Source organism: Cyprinus carpio, chromosome B20, assembly GCF_018340385.1.
Source record: "Cyprinus carpio isolate SPL01 chromosome B20, ASM1834038v1, whole genome shotgun sequence".
Classification (NCBI taxonomy): Eukaryota; Metazoa; Chordata; class Actinopteri; order Cypriniformes; family Cyprinidae; genus Cyprinus; species Cyprinus carpio.
Window position 1 is genome coordinate 22318465 of NC_056616.1, and position 18579 is coordinate 22337043.

The following is an 18579-nucleotide window of genomic DNA, read 5'->3' on the forward strand; positions in this document are numbered from 1 at the left end:
CTCACTGAACAGGTGAAGCTAGGTTTTACTGCAATCTAACCTAAAACTTCTTGAACTGTATTCTAAATTGTATCATTTTTGGAACCTTGTTACAGCTCAAACACTTGAAACAGTGTTACAATGTTTAAAAGATCATTCAGAGCTGTTTGACAAATTAAGCTCATAATTTGTAGTATTAAATGTTTGTTTAATGGGGTTACTGCTCATAATAACACAGGAACCGGTGAGACAGGTGCAGAAGATCTTCATGATGGAGGAAAGTGCTGTGAATGAGTCAAATGTGAAAGTGGCGGTCCGGGTGCGACCCATGAACAGGAGAGGTGAGTGTGACTGTCACATTGTGTGTGTGTGTTTAATGTTAAGAGCAGGGATCTCCAACCCTCCTCCTGGAGCACTACTGTACCGTCCTGCAGACTTCAGTTCCAGCCCTGCTCCAACACACCTGTCTGTAATTATCAAGTAGCCCTGAACACCTTGATTAGCTGCTTCAAGTGTGTTTGATTTGGGTCGGAGCTGAAATCTGCAGGACAGTAGCTCTCCAGCAGCAGGGGTGGAGACCACTGGTTTTCTGTGGCCCTTATTTAATTTATAATCCTCATTTATGAAAGTAAACCTTCCTTTTATGCGGGACAGTGACTATTGTGGGTGTTGGAATAATAAAAATGAAAAAAAATGTTTTTAACTGCATAAACTTTGTTTTTATTTTGCATATGCATGCTGTATTTTCGAAAATGTGTGTATATATATAAACTATATATATATATATATATATATATATATATATATATATATATATATATATATATATATATATATATATATAATGAAGTTTATTTGCAGAAACAGATCAAAAATCATGTTTTTTATTATGTTTTTTTTATTGTTTTGTTCTGTTAGTTAGCTGTTTAAGTAATTTTTTAACCTAGTCAAAATAACCTAACTGCAATTTGACTGAGATTAATTAGAATGCACAATGAAAAAACGTGATTTTTGAGAAATGTTAAAAACGGAGTTGTCTGTTTTTGCAAATTAGCTCTTTATATAGAAACAAACATATTTCAAAAATGGTGCAAATTTCAGTTATTTGTTCAATTACATATATAATTAGATATGAGATATTGCATATAAAATGCTGTTTGTGAGCGATGACGCAAACTATATCATGACCAGTTTTGATTGATTGATGTGCTTTTTATAGAGCGAGATTTAAAGACCAAATGTGTTGTGGACATGGAAGGAAATCAGACCATCCTGTATCCGGCCATTGGAAACCTGGGAAAGGGCGACAGCAGGTAAACTGGGGTGTGTTTGTGTGGGTGTGTGATTGTATTTGGAAAAAATGACATCTCCGTATCTGTCTTGACAAGCCCCAAACTACTGGGGTGATAAACTAGATCTGAAGAGCACGTGCTGCTTGCCTTTGCAGAACAATGCTGGGGTGTTCTGAGGAGTTTCTAGTTATTTATTGCTCACCAGGTGAAATCATGATGAGTCTGATCACAGAGTAAAGAAACAGAATCTCTATGCAGCAGATCATGCATCTGACTTCCTGTTTTCTCTCTCTCTCTCTCTCTCTCTCCCACTGACATTTTCTTTCTTTCTCTGCATTCCTCTTCTCCTTTGACCTTCAGTGTGCATAGAAACGCATGAAGGTTCATTGGCAGGTCAAAGGTAACCCTGGATACTCATGATTAAAAACCCAAGAAACTAAATTACTCCTGTCTCACTGGGTCTTTTCAGGCAACCTAAAAACAAAGCTGCACGGACGTGTGCTGTCCTTTTGTATACCAAGCACCACATAGCCTTACAAATGAAATCTGGTTCACTTCCTGTGAATACAGATACTGAAGGCATTTCAGAAAAGACACAATTTACAATAAAAATATCTTGAAGTTTGAAAGTTATATGTTCATTGTGAGTTCCTTAGGAGTTGCTAAATCTTTTGGAGTGCGAGGTGGTTACTGGTGTGGTTTCTATAGTGTTGCCGCGTGTGTTTTTTAAGCTGTTCTTGGTGCTTGTTGCAAGGCAGATATACTTAAGTGTTCTTGTTGTGTTGTGTTCTGGGTGGTAGCTAGGGGGTTGCCAGGCAAATGTTAAGGTGTTCTGGGTGGTTTCAAGGGCAAAATGTGGTTTAAGATGTTCTGGGCAGTTGCTAAGATTTTCTGAGTGGTTTGTCAGGGTGTTCTAAGTGGTTGCTAGGCTGTTTGTAACATTTTCTCAGTGGTTTCAAGGGCATTATGAAGTTAAGATGTCCCGGGCAGTTGCTAGGGTGTTGATAAGATTTTCAGAATGGTTTCTAGGGTGTTATGTGGTTGTTAAGGTATTCTGGCCAGTTGCTAGGGTGTTGCTAGGCCATTGCTAAAATTTTTGGAGTGGTTTCTAAGGCGTTGTGTGGTTGTTAAGGCGTTTTAGTGGTTAGGCATGTTGCTAAAATGTTCTTGGGTGGTTTGTAGGGCATTGTAGGGTTGAAGACCAAAGATGATATTTTGAAGAAAGTGACTAGTTGACTTCAGTAGTATTTATTTCTACACTATGGAAGTCAATGGGCACCGTCAACTGTTTGGCTACCAATACTCATACAGGTTTGGAACAACATAAAGTTTAGTAAATTCTGACACATTTCTGTGCACTATTCCTTTCAGACTGGTCATGCATTAAAAACTGTGTTATCTTGATAATGCTGCTGCATTTACATTGGATGTAAACCATTGTACCCATTGACTGTGTATGTATAACATCATTCTTGTTATTGTGTACCTTTTTTTTTAACCAGATAACAGTTGTCTGTTGTTTTAATCCATGCATATATTGCATGCTGTGGTTTTTAGCAGTTTACTCCATTAACACACAGAGGAGTGTGTTGTTTGTGTAGCAGGGCCTTCATCAGTCAGCAGTGTTTCATATCTCAGTCACTGATCCAGCGGTTTGTCTGTCCTTCAGCTGAAATCTGCTCTCGGTTGTGCATTGGTCGTCTGTCAGCATGCACCAAACTTCACATGCATGTTCCTAATATTAAAGACCCACCGGCTGCCAACCATTGCTGGAGGTTTTTATCTGTCTTTCCTTCATTCCTTCTCTTTGTCTCGTCTTCCATTCCTGCTCCTGGTCTCTTTACAAAGGGCGTGCCTGTTTTCTCCACAAGCCTTTCCTCTTGCAGGAATCTCCTCGGTCGTATCCAGCTTCTCGGAGTTTCTCTGCGCTGATCTAGTCATGTTTCAGACCTCTGCTTTAACTTGCAGCGGTTTGCGGTGTTGGCGTGCAAACAAGTTTTACAGGCTTATCCAAGAATGTTTACTCAGATTCCATAATAATCCCTCAAAGCAAGTTTGTGTTTTCATTATGAAGCACATGTAGAGACAGCACACTCATGCAGATGCTGTTTGTCATGTAAATGATATCAGGGTGGAATTTAATTAAAGAAAATGTGAGATGAAGGAGAGGATGGTTTAATTGTGTAATTCTCTCATAATGACTGAAATAAGGCTAACGTTTCTGAAATCTTCCTGAAATGCTTCAAGACTGTGTCGTCCTCCTGCCAACAGCAGAAATCATGTTCAGCATTCGTTTGAAATAGAATCGAAATGATTTTACTTTCACTTTTGATTTATTTCATTGATCTCTGCTGAATAAAAGTGTTCATTTCATATGTACTGTATGTTCTAATATTGAGTTTGTTGTTTTTCGTTCTTTCCTTTTGTGAGCGCAGGAGCAAACCAAAGGTGAGTTCTCGTATGTCATTTCTGCAAAATATTAATGTGAAAAAATGCATTACAATCTTTCATGAATAATGTGCATGACAGAAAGTGTGTAACTTAACTGGATTTCTAAAGTCATTGGTCATCCTGAACATTTCTACAGCTCATTAAAACTTGTGACATGCATCTGTTACACAGTCTTTAGACGTCTGCAATATTTCGTTTTAGGTTTTCGCATATGATTATTGCTTCTGGTCTATGGATGAGGCTGAGGCAGCCAAATTTGCAGGTCTGTTGACATAAAAAATAATTCATTTTGCTATTATGACCAACCCTTTTGTTGAAACGATCACTAAGCCCCTGTAATGTGTTTATACTGCAGTGATCTGAATCATCAGGGATCATTTATGATGGCAATAGAAACTCTTATAGACATCAATATTCCCTGCTTGTGTTTCCTTGTGAACTTTTCTGAAAAAAAGTCAAACCTGTAAAACTGCTTTATCAAATCAGCTGTTCATCTGTGGTTTATCAGCTCTTATGTAAAGGTTCAAGAAGTGGCTGCAATTGTTTATTACCTGTTTTATTATTATTATTATTTTGTATGCTGCTTTTAGTTAAAAAGAATCCCAAAAATAGCAGTTACAGTAACACACTTCCAATGCAGATAAAAGGACATTGTACTTAAATGCATTTGAAAAACTTAATTTATAGTTCACCTAAAAATTAAAATGTACTCCCATTTCAGGCCATTCAAGAATAGGATGAGTTTGTTTCTTCATGGGAACACATTTGGAGAAAAAATGTAGCATTCCATCATTTGCTCACCAATGGTTCATCTGCAGTGAATGGGTGCCGTCAGAATGAGAGTTCAAACAGCTGATAAAAACTCAATCACAATAATCCACACCACTCCAGTCCATCAGTTAATGTCTTGTGAAGTGAAAAGCTGCATGTTTATAAGAAAAAAAAATCCATTGTTAAGACGCTTTTAATGTCAAACTTGTTGTTTCTTTCTAAAATAGTCCATAATCCATAGTAACGCTGTCTCCTTTGAAAAAGTCCATCTCCTTGCTCCCACATATTTGTATAGATCTGTTTTGGACTGTTATTGCTTGTAAAGGTGCTTGATCTGTGCAGATTTCTCTCCTGATTCAGACCAGACGACTGATGAAGGCAATGTTATAGATAAAGGACTTGCGGAAAGCAATGGTTTGAACTCAGAAATGCCTTAATGATAGATTTATTTCTTACAAACACACAGCTTTTGGCTTCTAAAGACATTAACTGATGGACTGGAGTGGTGTGGATTACTGTGATGTTTTTCATCAGCTGTTTGGACTCTCATTCTGACGGCACCCATTCACTGCAGAGCATCCATTGCTGAGCAAGTGATGCATTTCTACAAATATGATGAAGAAACAAACTCATCTACATTTTGGATGGTCTGATTTTGAGTGCACTTTAATTTTTGGCCTGATTTAATAATGCGTGCCAGTTATTCTCATTTGCAGTGTTCTCATGTCTTATAGGTCAGGATGTGGTGTTTCAGTGTCTCGGAGAGAGTCTTTTGGACAGTGCTTTCCAAGGATACAATGCCTGTATATTTGCATATGGACAAACAGGTACAGTTAGATTTACTGGAAAGCTATCTATGCAAAAATGATTTTTTAGTCTCCATGAAAGGTTTAAGCATATAACTCGCTATTCTTCTGACTTTATAACTCGCAGTTTTGACTTTATAACTCGCAGTTGTGAGAAAAAAAAGAAAGTCAGAATTGTGTGATTAAAAAGTCACAATTACCTTGTTTTATTTTTTTATTCAGTGGCGGAAACGGGCTTCCATAGATTTGAGACTCACATTTTAATATGAAAATTAAATTATTGAATTTAAATTAGAAAATTAATGTATGGATAATCAAGTAAATTTAAGTTGCTTCAGTCCAGTTAGCGTTTATATTGAAATATTACTAACAATATTACTAAAATATGTTTTATTTAATTTAAAAAAAACAGTATTTGTCAGCAAAAAGACACGTGAAGCATGACCTGAATGTTTGTACAATTATACTAGTCTTTTACTTGCTATAAAAGCAAGTAGTAGGGCATGTGGTGTTGTGTGCAACAGGTTTTTCTGCAACGTTTTGATCGTGTTTATCATCTAGAGGCATTTGCATATCAGTAGGGTTAAAACAAAAATCTGATCTCTGATTGGTTCACACTTTATCCGGATGGTCTGCAGGCTCGGGAAAGTCGTACACGATGATGGGAGCGGCGGAGCAGCCGGGTCTGATCCCGCGACTCTGCAGTTCTCTGTTCCAGCGCACCGTACAGGAGCAGAGGGAGGGCGAGAGCTTCACCGTGGAGGTGTCCTACATGGAGATCTACAACGAGAAGGTGCGAGACCTTCTGGAGCCCAAAGGGTGAGTCCGCAAATCTGTGTACATTCTTTACCTGCTGTCTGTGTTCCATCAATCATGTAAAACCTGGAAAAATCATTTCATTGTTGTTCTTCTAAACGAATTGGCGTGATGTTCCTCTCAGGAGCCGGCAGGCGTTGAGGGTCCGGGAGCACAAGGTGTTGGGTCCGTATGTAGACGGTCTGTCCCGCCTCGCTGTGACCAGCTACAAGGTTCTTCCAACACCTTCACCTCCGTTAGCACTCTCAGTGCAGAAGCGGGAAGATTTTGACTAGCTTTTGTTTTGTATTTCAGGACATCGAGTCTCTGATGTCGGAGGGGAATAAATCCCGCACTGTGGCGGCCACGAACATGAACGAGGAGAGCAGCCGCTCGCACGCCGTCTTCAACATCATTCTGACGCACACGCTCCGAGACCTGAAGACTGGGGTGAGATGCAGACTGACCTCTCCGTCATCTATTTCAAATAACTAGCTATTTATGTTTTCAGGAGAGCATGCAAATAGTGTTTTCCAGTGCAATAATTACTAGCACAATACTAGTGGTTTTTTTTGTCATTGAGCATCATATTTTCAAAAAATGTCAAATTAAACACAGATTTGTTGTTGTCGTTCAGTTTGGTGCAACTAGTGATACAGAAATCACACACTGTAGTTTTAAAAAACAAGATCTATTGTGTGTATGGTGTTATTTCAGACGAGTGGAGAGAAGGTGAGTAAACTCAGTCTGGTGGATCTGGCCGGCAGTGAGAGAGCTGATAAAACTGGAGCTGGAGGAGAAAGACTCAAAGAAGGCAGCAACATTAACAGGTCTCACACAAACACAGTCTCACACAAACACACAAAAAAAAAAAAAAAAAAAAAAAATTTGTTTATATCTTTTTGGGGATTTTTTACTTTGTTGTTTCTAAAGTAATTAAATTAATCAGATGATATTTTGCCATTTTGACACTTTATGCATTGGTAAATTAAAAGAAGAGATTTATTTATTTATTTATTTATTTATTTTCTTGTGAATTAGGTAAAAATATAAAGGAAGAACTTGTTTAAATTATTTTTAATGAATTAATTTTAAATATTCATAACATTATTTTCTCTTTATTTATTTAGAATTCGAATAATTTTTTTGCTCCCTTCATATTTACAAAGGTTAATTAATTTAAATAATTGCCTGATATTTGGCTGTTTTTTCTTTTTTCTTTGAAACTCTCTATTTTTTGTGAATTATGTAAAGAATTTGTAAATAAGCATAAACTATTTTAAGTTAATTAATTTATTTAAATTATTTATTGGAATGATTAATTGCTTTTATTTATTTATTTTTACTTATTAATTTGTCTAATTTTTTTCTAATACATTTTTGGTCCCATCATATTGATATGAGGTTGATTTATTTTTTTTATTTTTTTTTCTATCAATCATTTGATAATTTAATTTAATAAGTGTATTTTTTATTTTATTTTATTTATTGATTTATTTGGTTTCACACAAACACTCCATCATTTACACACAGTCAGATGTGTTCTGCTCATAATGTTTTTGTGTTCAGGTCCCTCACGACTCTTGGACTGGTGATTTCAGCCTTGGCCGAGCAGGGCGCGGGAAAAAACAAGAGTAAATTTGTTCCTTACAGAGACTCAGTGCTCACGTGGTTACTGAAGGTGATGGTCAGCTTTATTTTACCACTACAAACCTCTCAAGAGTCTGCTAGTCTTCAAGGAGTAGTTTGGTCCATTCAGTGCCTGTATGCTGATATTTTAGCTGTAAAACACAAAATAGGATTGTTTTTAAAGAATCTTTATGCAGCTTTTTTAAAATGCAATGTTTAAATTGGCTGTCAAGATCTAAGAAACATCATTAAATCTCATAAAGCAGGTTCATATGCTAAGAATATTCTATGGAAATGATGCCATAGGTTTGGCTTTGTTTCACTGAAACTCCGATGTACTTTCCTCTTTTTTTGCACATCAGGACAGTTTAGGAGGCAACAGTCGCACCGCTATGGTAGCCACAGTGAGTCCAGCGGCCGACAACTATGACGAGACTCTGTCTACACTACGGTACGCCGACCGGGCCAAAAGCATCGTTAATCACGCTGTGGTTAACGAAGATCCAAACGCCAGAATCATCCGAGAGCTGAGAGAGGAGGTGGAGAAACTCCGCAGCCAGCTGACCGAGGCTGAGGTACTGCACACAAACACCTGCCTGCTGTGTGTGACCCCCAGCAACAGTGTTCAACAGTGTGTTTTCTGTGTGTGTGTGTGATCAATGAAAGCTCCTGAGCTCAAAGAGAGACTGGAGGAGTCAGAGAAGCTGATCCAGGAGATGACCGTGAGCTGGGAGGAGAAACTCAGGAAGACTGAGGAGATCGCACTGGTATTAAACACACACACACACACTCGTGCATATATGTCAAGAGATTTTATTGTATATAAATATTTATTTTAGTGAGTTGAGAAAATATTAAGCAATTTAAAAATTATTTTTAATTATTAATCAAATATTTAATTATTTAGTTACATAATTATGTGCCCCTTTCACATTTATTTATTCATTTTTAATGTTTTTTATAATAATAATTTTTTTTATTCCTTCATATTAACATAAATTTACATATTTTCATACTAGTTTAATTAATTTAATTATTTGCCTGATGTTTGGTCATTTTGTCATTGTGATTTGGGTAGATTATGTAAAATAAGCATTTATTGAAATAATTTTTAATTAATTTATTGTAATTATTTATTTAAGTGATTTAATTGCCTTTTTTGACAACTGTTATTTTATTGATTTTAATACACTTTTGTCTACTAAATTTGTGTCCCATCGTGTTTATATATATATATATATATATATATATATATATATATATATATATATATATTTTTTTTTTTTATTTTTTTTTTTTTATATAAAAGTACAAAATACTGTTTCAGAGTATAATTGTTTTAATTGTGGGTGTGTTGTCACCACATGGGGTTTAGTCAGGATCTTCTGCTTTTAAAGAAATGTCCCCTGGGGACAGTCCTCTGAAGTGAAGTGTGTTTGGCTCTTCAGGAGCGACAGAAGCAGCTGGAGAGTTTGGGAATTTCTCTGCAGTCGTCTGGGATCAGAGTCATTGATGATAAATGCTTCCTGGTCAACCTGAACGCAGACCCCGCCCTCAGCGAGCTGCTCCTCTACTATTTAAAGGTACAGACACTAATTCAGCTCTGCTTGAATATTTCACATAAAACTATTCATATGCATGGATAAATGGTTGATTGACTGTCAGCTGTAATGTTGGTTTTTATTTGAAAGCGGCATGTTTTGGTGGATGAGGTGCTGTGTTTTCATTGACGTGTGTGTGTGTTGATGTGCAGGAACACACTCGTGTGGGTTCTGCAGACTCTCAGGACATTCAGTTGTGTGGTTTGGCAATTCAACCGGAGCACTGTGTTATAGACCTCAAACTAGAGATGGGAATCACACTCACCCCGAAGAGAAACGCTCGGTAATCACACACACACACAGATTTAGACAAGTGGAGTATTACATGCCAAAACAATGTGAAATTTACAAAAATTATAAACGATGTCTAAAAATATTACTAAAACATTACAATAAACATTAAATGAAATAAAATATAAAATACATCTATTTTGCTTATATCTGAAATTATTTTATTTCAGCTAGTTGCTAATAATAACTATTAAATATTAATATAAATATATACTATAAAATTTGTATATATTTTTAAGTTAACTAATAAAAATGACAACCTAAAATGAAATTATAAATATAAAAGCTAATTCCAAATCTTAATAAAAACTATAATAGTGTCTCTGATACTAACACTGAATATATTTTATGCTGAAAATTAATGATTTATTTGCTCTATTTACTCAATATATTTGCACTGTTTCACACTAATAGTGTTCTGGTTGCACTATATACTCAGTCTGAGTGCACTATTTGCTCTGTTTTATGTTTATATGCACTATTTGCACTTGCACCAATTAAGCTGTTATTTTGAAGTAATCGTGCACTATTTACTCGATTTGTTTGCACTATTTAGTAAATAAACAGTACATCATTGAAAAGAAAATGTGACTTCATGGAATTGATTTATTCATTCATATGTTTGTTTATTATACATTAGGCATATATATGCAAGAATAGGTGTGTATGTGATATAGTAGATATAGTGTCTGTCTCTGTGTGCAGCACGTGTGTGAACGGCGCTGTGGTCTCGTCTCCCATCCAGCTGCATCATGGGGATCGAATCCTCTGGGGAAACAACCACTTCTTCAGGTCAGCGAGACACATTTACACTTGGAGGCTGAGTTTAATTGTGTGTCTACTCAGACGATCACCAGCATTGATTTGATGTCTGGTAAAATGGATTTGTTTAGTGAAAACTGTGTTTGAATAAAAATCAAAAGGATGTCAAATTGACCCAAAGCTGTATGTTTGTGAGTGCGTACGGACTTTAGTGCTCTCTCTGTGTCTATCTCAGGATCAGCGTGTCGAACGCGTATCGTGTTGGTGTGGAGGATGAGGAGGGGAGCGTGACGAAGGCTGGTCTTCACGCTGAACATCTGGATGTGGATGTAGATCGTCTCAGTCACGCCTCCAGTGACAACAGCTTCAGTTTTGAGTCGGCACAGACCGAAGTCATGATGAAAGCGCTGGGAAACAACGGTGAGAGACAGACAACTTCTCACAGTCAATATCACCTGGAGTACAGGGTGGTTCTGGGCTGCTGTCGATATTACAAACTCTGAGATCCAGGTTACATTTAATAAAACTCATGTAAATTAATGGCAGCACTGCACCAGTATTCTTCCACAAGTTTTATAGTTGAATTACAGTTTGAATTACCATGCCTATTTAGAAAGCATATGTAAACAAAACAAAACTAGCTACTAATAGTTCTCATATATCATGAAAAATTAATTTTGTTCTCGTTAAAATTAATAACATCACATAGAGTTTGTCAGGCTTCTCAACAGATTTGAATAAAAATTATAAATGATTTAAATCTTTTTCTTTTAGTCTGGAAATTTTTATTGAATCTTGAAAGATTTTTAGAGAGCATGTGTAAACAAAAATATCCACTAATATTTTTCATATCATTAATTTTTTTTTTCTTTTGAATGAATGGCATCACATATACCTTAAAATGTGTATCAAAGATTTTAGGCTTTTTTTTAAGTATTTCTTTTTAATAATGATTTACTTTTTCCCTTTATTCTCTTTTTTTTTATTTTATTTATTTAATCCAAGACTTTTTAGAGAGCGTATGTAAACAAAATATCCACTAATATTTGTTATATATAATGTTTTTTTAATTTTTAAACATTTAACACTCAACAATTTTATAGATATATGTTTGTTTGTGTGTGTGTGTTATGTAATTTGTATTATTTTCTAACATAAGTAATCAAATTATATTTAAAAAATAATATTTTTCATCTTAATATATGGGCAGTTTTTCCATGACATGTTGACACTAAAAGCTTTATTATATATTAGTAGATATTTTTAATTAAATGCATGTGCATTTTGACCATTCTTCCTCAACTTATTTTTTATTATCCAGCTCTTTCTTACAAAGTATGTACTTGGTTTAGGGAGTGTCAGTATTAGTAAGTGCTTAGAAAAGCAGAAAAGCACTATATAAATGTAATGAATTATTATTATGTTACTGCACAAGATGAGGAAAAAAAATAATTATAATAAAAAAAAAAAAAAAAAACAATCACAACAAAGGCAATATATAAAGACCAACAGCATTAGATGGGTCTTAATACCCAAGGAAGACAAAGTGTATTTGAAATCATACATAGTACCAAAAAAGTGTATACTTATTTGTTGAATGTTTATCAGTGAAATGTGTGTGTCTGTGTGTCTCAGAGCCGCTGCAGTCGGTGCTTCACTCTCTGGAGCGCAGGCATGAGGAGGAGAAGCGCTCGGCTCTGGAGCGCCAGCGGCTGATGTACGAGCAGGAGCTGCAGCAGCTGCGCAGACGTCTGTCCACAGAGCTGCAGACGCAGCACCAGCGCAGCAGCGAGCAGCTCAGCGCCAGCCTGCTCTCCTCTCAGAGCACACTGCGCCAGTCGAGTGACGAGAGGTGCAGGCCGAGCTATATTACACACCACAGGAAGTATTTAGTGTTTGTGTGCTACTGTAAATATCATGCTTCTGTGCTTTCAGAGAGGTTCTGATGAATCGAAGTCTGCGTAAGCTGAAAGAGCAGATCGTGAAGGCCAATCTGCTGGTTCAGGAGGCTGGCTTCATCTCTGAAGAGCTCAACAAGAAAACCGAGTATAAAGTCACACTGCAGATCCCGGCTGCCAACCTCAACGCCAACCGCAAGGTCAGGAGAGACGCTCTGTGTGTGCATCTGACTGACTGTTGAAGGATTTATCCGTTTATACTTTTAACATTAACGTTGTAGGTTTATGGTGTCATATTTGTGAGTCGTTCAAAATGAATGGTTCATTTAAATGATTCAGTCAGCAAACAAGGATTGGTTAATAATTTTTCAGAAACTGGACTGGATGACATGTTTGTCAGAGTCTGTGAAACTTACTCGAAAACATACAGATAAAAAGCAATATTTGACTATGTTTAATTAAATATTCATTCAGTTGTCACACTATTTGGCATGTGAATCAGTGAATCAGTTTTTGTAATTCATCAGGGTTCACACACAGTCATGGAACACCTGAAAATAATACCATATAATGTTTTTATATATATATATATATAATTGTATATTAATATTTATTTATAATATTTTAATACATATGCTGTACTCTTCAAAAATCTAAAATATTTTTTTGGAGAGATTCATGTTTTTATTTAGCGAGAATGCATTAAATTGATCAAAAGTGTCAGAAAAGACTTTTATAATTTTACAAAAGATTCTGTTCTTTTGAACTTTTCTATTCAGCAAACATTTTTTTTTTCAGTTTCCACAAAAATATGAATCAGCACAACTGTTTTCAACATTGATAATATTAAGAAGAAAAAAAATGCTAATAATAAAAATGTGAAATGATTCTTGAGCAGCAAATCAGCATATCAGAATGATTTCTGAAGATCATGTGGATATTATTAATGGAGTAATGATGCTGAAAATACAGATTTGATCACTGGAATAAATTACATTTTACAATATATTCAAATAGAAAACACTTATTTTAAATAGTAATAATATCACACAATATTACTGTTTTTACTGTAATTTTAATAAAATAAATGCAGCCTTGGGGAGCAGAAAAAAATCATACCAACCCCAGACTTTTTTTTTTTCTTTTTTTATTATCGTTATTTCTAAAACACATTTCATCACTCAGAAATCGTTCTGTTAGTTTAGTTTCTATAAACATGAACACTCCTAGAAGTTCAGACATTGAAAGTGGTTCATTTAAACAAACCATTGAAAGGAAATGATTTGAACGTTTAGTCTTGGTCACAGTTTGTGCTGCTAGAGGACTGTTGAATCGTGGGTCGGCTGAAAATGCTGCTTTATTAATGAAGACTGATGTTTCCTGACCGCAGCGGGACACGGTTCTGAGCGAGCCGGCGGTGGAGGTGAGGAGGAAGAGCAAAGGCAAGCAGATCTGGTCCATGGAGAAGATGGAGAACCGGCTGCTGGACATGAGAGAGCTCTACCAGGAGTGGAAAGACTATGACGAGGACGATCCTGTACGTCAAATCACATCACAACAATTTACCATGCTACACATTACTGTAATGTTATTCATTTTCACTTTATTTTAACTATATTGTTTTTTTTTTAAATAGTCAATATTTTTAATATCAGATTATTCAATAAATATTTATTTTACCTTCATTTTTGAAATTTTCTATTATTATTTTTAAGTCAAAATATATCTCTCAATTAATACGAGGCTGTAAAAGTATATATTTTATTATAAAATAGTTACATTTAAATAAAATATGTAAGTCTCTCAATTAATATGTGGCTAAGGAAACTAAGTTTAATTTATTACATAAAATAATTAGTAAAATGAACTACCCAATATAACTCATAATAATGCTAGAATAACTTTATATATAATTTTCCATCCATTTTGGTGAATTTTAAGTTGTTTTAATAGAGACACTAATCTAACCATTAAATATGTAAATAAGTTATTTTAAAATAAATGTAATTTTAAAACAATCAAAATATAACTCTAATATTAAACAATATTTTAGAAAATAAAAACGAAACTAAATCATATTTTAAAAATTTTAATATCACTATATAGCACAAATATTTTATTAATATGCATTAATAAAAATAAATAAAATATTTGGATTTTTTACCTGTGTGCAAGTATGTATTTTAGGTCAAAGAATTAGGCAAAAAAAAAAAAATTGGGAATCCCTTCACTAGCATGATGTGGCTCAAAGGAAACGTTCTGAACAATAAGTCAATGTTTGTTCCACCAAAAACGAGGTTTTGATGAGCATCACAAATGAAGTATGCTTAAACATGTTGACCTCACCCTGGTTGTCTGTGCTCAGGCCATGCGCTCCTACTTCAAGCGCGCTGATCCGTTCTTCGACGAGCAGGAGAACCACAGTCTGATCGGTGTGGCCAACATCTTCCTGTCCTGTCTGCTGTATGACGTCAAGCTGCAGTACGCAGTTCCCATCATCAACCAGAAGGGGGAGGTGTGTGCGCAAACAGATTGGTTCTAACCATTAGAAAGAGTGCAAGCCATTGACTGATTGCCATTGGTTTTGTGCCTTTGTTCAGGTGGCGGGTCGGCTTCACGTAGAAGTGGAGCGTCTGAGCGGAGAACTAGAGGAGCGTGAGACGGGAGGCTCTGAGATCAGTCCAGACAGCGAGACGCAAGAACGCAAACTCACCTGCATGGTCAGATAAAACCAGACATCTCCAATCAAACATGCATTATGTGACCCGTGCTGGCAAAATGAGAATTTTGAGCTACAGGCAAAAACTGAGTTCTCTCTTCTAGTGATCCCAATGCTCCAAATTTTAAATTTGTTCACTCCGAGTCATTTTGCCAGCACAGGTCACATATTTCTGGAGATCTGAGCTGTAGTTGAGTGTAGGATGTGAATGTTTTCTGTGGGTTTGTTTCCAGATCAAGGTGTTGCAGGCGACAGGGTTGCCTCAGCACCTCTCCAACTTTGTTTTCTGTCAGTATCATTTCTGGGAGCAGCAGGAACCCGTGTTTATCGCTCCGGAAGTGGGTCTGACGGCCCCCAGCAGCAGAGAGCCGCAGAGTCTGGTGATGTTTGACAACTGCAAGGTGAAAACACTGACTTACGTGGAGTCACGCATTGCATTTGTGCCAGTTGTCTGTCATCACGCGTGTCTGTCTGCACCTGTAGACTCTAGAAGTGGCCGTGACTGAAGACTTTGTGGAGTTTGTGATGGAGGGCGCCGTGGCGGTTGAGGTTTATGGTCACAAACAGGCGAATCCACGCAGGAATCTGGCTCTCTGGGACCTGGGGGTGATTCAGGCAAAGACTCGCTCTCTCAGAGAGAGGTACACATGCAGTTATGACTATCCTTAAACACAAAAGCTATCACAGATCCTTTCTGTGGCAGCAGTGGTAAAGAAATAATTAAATCATAAGCTATTAAGTAATTAAATAAATTAAAAAAAAGATTAATATCAGAATAATTTTAAAACTGTTGAAACAAAGCTAAAATATTTTCGTAAAATATTAATAAATATAAATAAAATATTTTGTTTGTTTACCTGCATGTTATTAGACCATCGACCAACATTTAATGTGAAATTAAAATTAATAAATCATTTTCATTAAAAATTATTTTTAAAATATTCAAAATAAAACACTAAAATACTTTAGAAAAATATGAATAAATATATTTTATTTGTTTACCCTGCATGTCATGTGCCATTAACTGACATTTAATGTAGAGTTTAAAATAATAAATCATTTTAAAACCATTTTAAATTTAAAACAATCAAAATAAAACACTTAGTAAAATATTTTTCTGAAATTTTAATATAAAAATGTATTTGTTTATCTGCATGTCATGTGACTATTAACAATATCTAATGTACGATTAAAATGAAGAAATCATTTTTAAATATTTTTATTTTAAAACAATCAAGATAAAACGCTTAATAAAACAAGATAAAACACTTTCAATTTCCTACAATTTTAATAAATAAAAATTAAATATTTAATTTGTTTACCTGCAAGTCATGTGACCATAAAACTGACATCTGAGAAATCATTTTAAAGTAGTTTGAATTTTAAAACAATCAAAATAAAACACTTAATTTTTCTTGTAAAATATGAATAAATATGAATAAAATAATTATATTTGATTACAGTTCTAATTTGTTTTTTGACTCAATTTGTAAAAGTGAAGTTTCTTTTCCGTTTTATTGTGTGTGTGTGTGTGTGTGTGTGTGTGTGTGTGTCTAACTGTGTGCATGTGTGTCTGTGTGTGTGCGTGCGTGCGTGCGTGCGTGCGCATCCGTGTCTGTGTGTGTGTGCAGGTGGAGTGAAGTGACCCGCAGGCTGGAGCTCTGGGTTCAGATCCTGGAGCTGAATGATGCTGGAGAGTTTGTGCCGGTGGAGGTTCAGTCAGCTAAGGACGTCTGCACAGGAGGAATCTTTCAGCTCAAACAGGTCTGTGTGGACATTAATGATAGTGACGAGGTGGAAAACTTAATCGTGACATATTTCTCTGTAGAAGATCTGATTGTCCTTCAATGCAGCTCATGACTTGACTCTGTGTGTGTGTGTGTGTGTGTGTGTGTGTGTGTGTGTGTGTGTGTGTGTGTGTGAGACAGGGTCAGTCCAGGCGTGTTGTGGGTGTGTCCAGGACTCCGGCACCATGCCTCTGATGTGATGTGGACAGGGTGATTCCAGGCGTGTTCAGGCTGCACGATTAATCGCGGTGCGTTAATACCAGAGCCGTAGTTCACGGCACCATTCCTCTCATCACCGAGTAATTGAGATTAATCGCATTCGATCTGAACACGATATTGCCTAGCTTCGGCAATGTGGAGGTCCCGGTGCATTTGAAAAGAGTCTGTGCTCAGTGTCTCCATCGGCAATGTGGAGGTCCATCAGGTAACTTCAAAAAACATGAAATGCATAAAGCTCAAATGATTGTGACAGTAAGGAAGTGCTGATGCCCTTATATGGAGATGTTTGGGTGTGTCTTATGTTAATTACTTACTGCTGGCACATGCTTCTGTTATATTATATATTGATTAACATCTGAATGAGGGTAAAATGCACATGCTTGAGTTCCTGATGAATCCAGTGTAAATGTTTCTCACACACTGTATGTGAGTATTAGTGAATGAGACTGCTGAGTGTGTTTGTTGATGAGGTTTATTAGCAGATGCACAGACTCAAGTTTTTCTTTGTCTTATTTTTGAAGGTGGGAGATAAAGATGTGGACAGTTATCAGGTAATCACTTTTCAGGTTTTTTAAAATAGATGAATGATGTCTATATATGTCTGTGGGTGTTGTTGTTCATCAGGGAGGGACAAGCTGCTGAATATTAAGTAGGCATTGAGATGTAAATATAAAAAAAAGATGATCATATGTTGATGAACACGTTTCTGAATGATTCTATTTTCAAATAAATTATTAATAGTTTTATTTAGCAAAAATGCATTAATTTGGTCAGAAGTGACAGTAAAGACATTTATGTTGCTTATAGAAAGATTTCTGTTTCAAGTAAATGCTGTTCTATTGAACTTTCTAATTATCAAAGAATCCTAAAGAAAAGAAAATGTATCATGGTTTCTACAAAAATATGAAGCAGCACATAATGATAATTAGAAATCAGCATATTAGAATGATTTCTGAAGAATCATGTGACACTAAAGACTGGAGTAATGATGCTGAAAATACAGCTTTGATCACAGACATAAATTACATTGTACAATAATTTAAAAAACAGGTATTTTAAATTGAAATAATATTTCACGATATTTTACTTTGTTTTTCATCAAATAAATACAGCTTTTGTGAGCAGTACAGACCTACAGTACATTAGTACATTACATTATTAATACAGCAATATCTTCTGCATGTGTGTACCTGTAGGAGGTTGATCTGGAGAGACTGAGAGCTCGGTGGCTCACAGCTTTAACTGAACGACAGGAGTATCTGGACCAACATCTTCAGAGACTTGTTGGCAAGCACGGTAAGACGAGATGTAGATGAACTGCATGCTTATGGGTCTCTAGAAATCAAATGTGTTTCATCTCTTGTGAAAATGAGAGCAAAGTGTTTGACGGCTGCTAGCTTTCCTCTGGCTCTTGTAGATAAGTCAGAGGAGGATGTGGAGAGCGAGTCGCAGCTGCTGGAGTGTCGTCTGACGCTAACGGAGGAGAGGAACGCTGTGCTGGTGCCCTCTGCTGGCAGCAGTATCCCAGGAGCCCCAGCGGAGTGGTATGTGACCGTATACTTGCTCTTACAATGTTATA

The 18579-nt window shown here is 36.1% G+C and overlaps 1 protein-coding gene across 1 annotated transcript in view; it reads left to right on the forward strand.

Annotated features, from left to right (window-relative positions):
- Positions 1-18579, forward strand: part of kif13bb (kinesin family member 13Bb) — a 30753-nt gene that overhangs the window by 126 nt on the left and 12048 nt on the right. The window contains 30 exon segments of the mRNA XM_042746308.1: positions 1-12; positions 218-320; positions 1199-1292; positions 3707-3719; positions 3924-3984; positions 5228-5320; positions 5938-6118; positions 6240-6327; positions 6410-6544; positions 6812-6924; positions 7664-7775; positions 8086-8298; positions 8380-8490; positions 9172-9306; positions 9477-9607; positions 10321-10407; positions 10613-10797; positions 12013-12229; positions 12313-12475; positions 13666-13812; positions 14641-14790; positions 14876-14995; positions 15228-15395; positions 15478-15635; positions 16626-16764; positions 16919-16982; positions 17162-17205; positions 17522-17551; positions 18197-18296; positions 18418-18544. The exon segment at positions 1-12 is cut by the window's left edge and continues 126 nt beyond it. Of these exon segments, the coding sequence (XP_042602242.1) occupies positions 1-12; positions 218-320; positions 1199-1292; positions 3707-3719; positions 3924-3984; positions 5228-5320; positions 5938-6118; positions 6240-6327; positions 6410-6544; positions 6812-6924; positions 7664-7775; positions 8086-8298; positions 8380-8490; positions 9172-9306; positions 9477-9607; positions 10321-10407; positions 10613-10797; positions 12013-12229; positions 12313-12475; positions 13666-13812; positions 14641-14790; positions 14876-14995; positions 15228-15395; positions 15478-15635; positions 16626-16764; positions 16919-16982; positions 17162-17205; positions 17522-17551; positions 18197-18296; positions 18418-18544 (3494 nt within the window).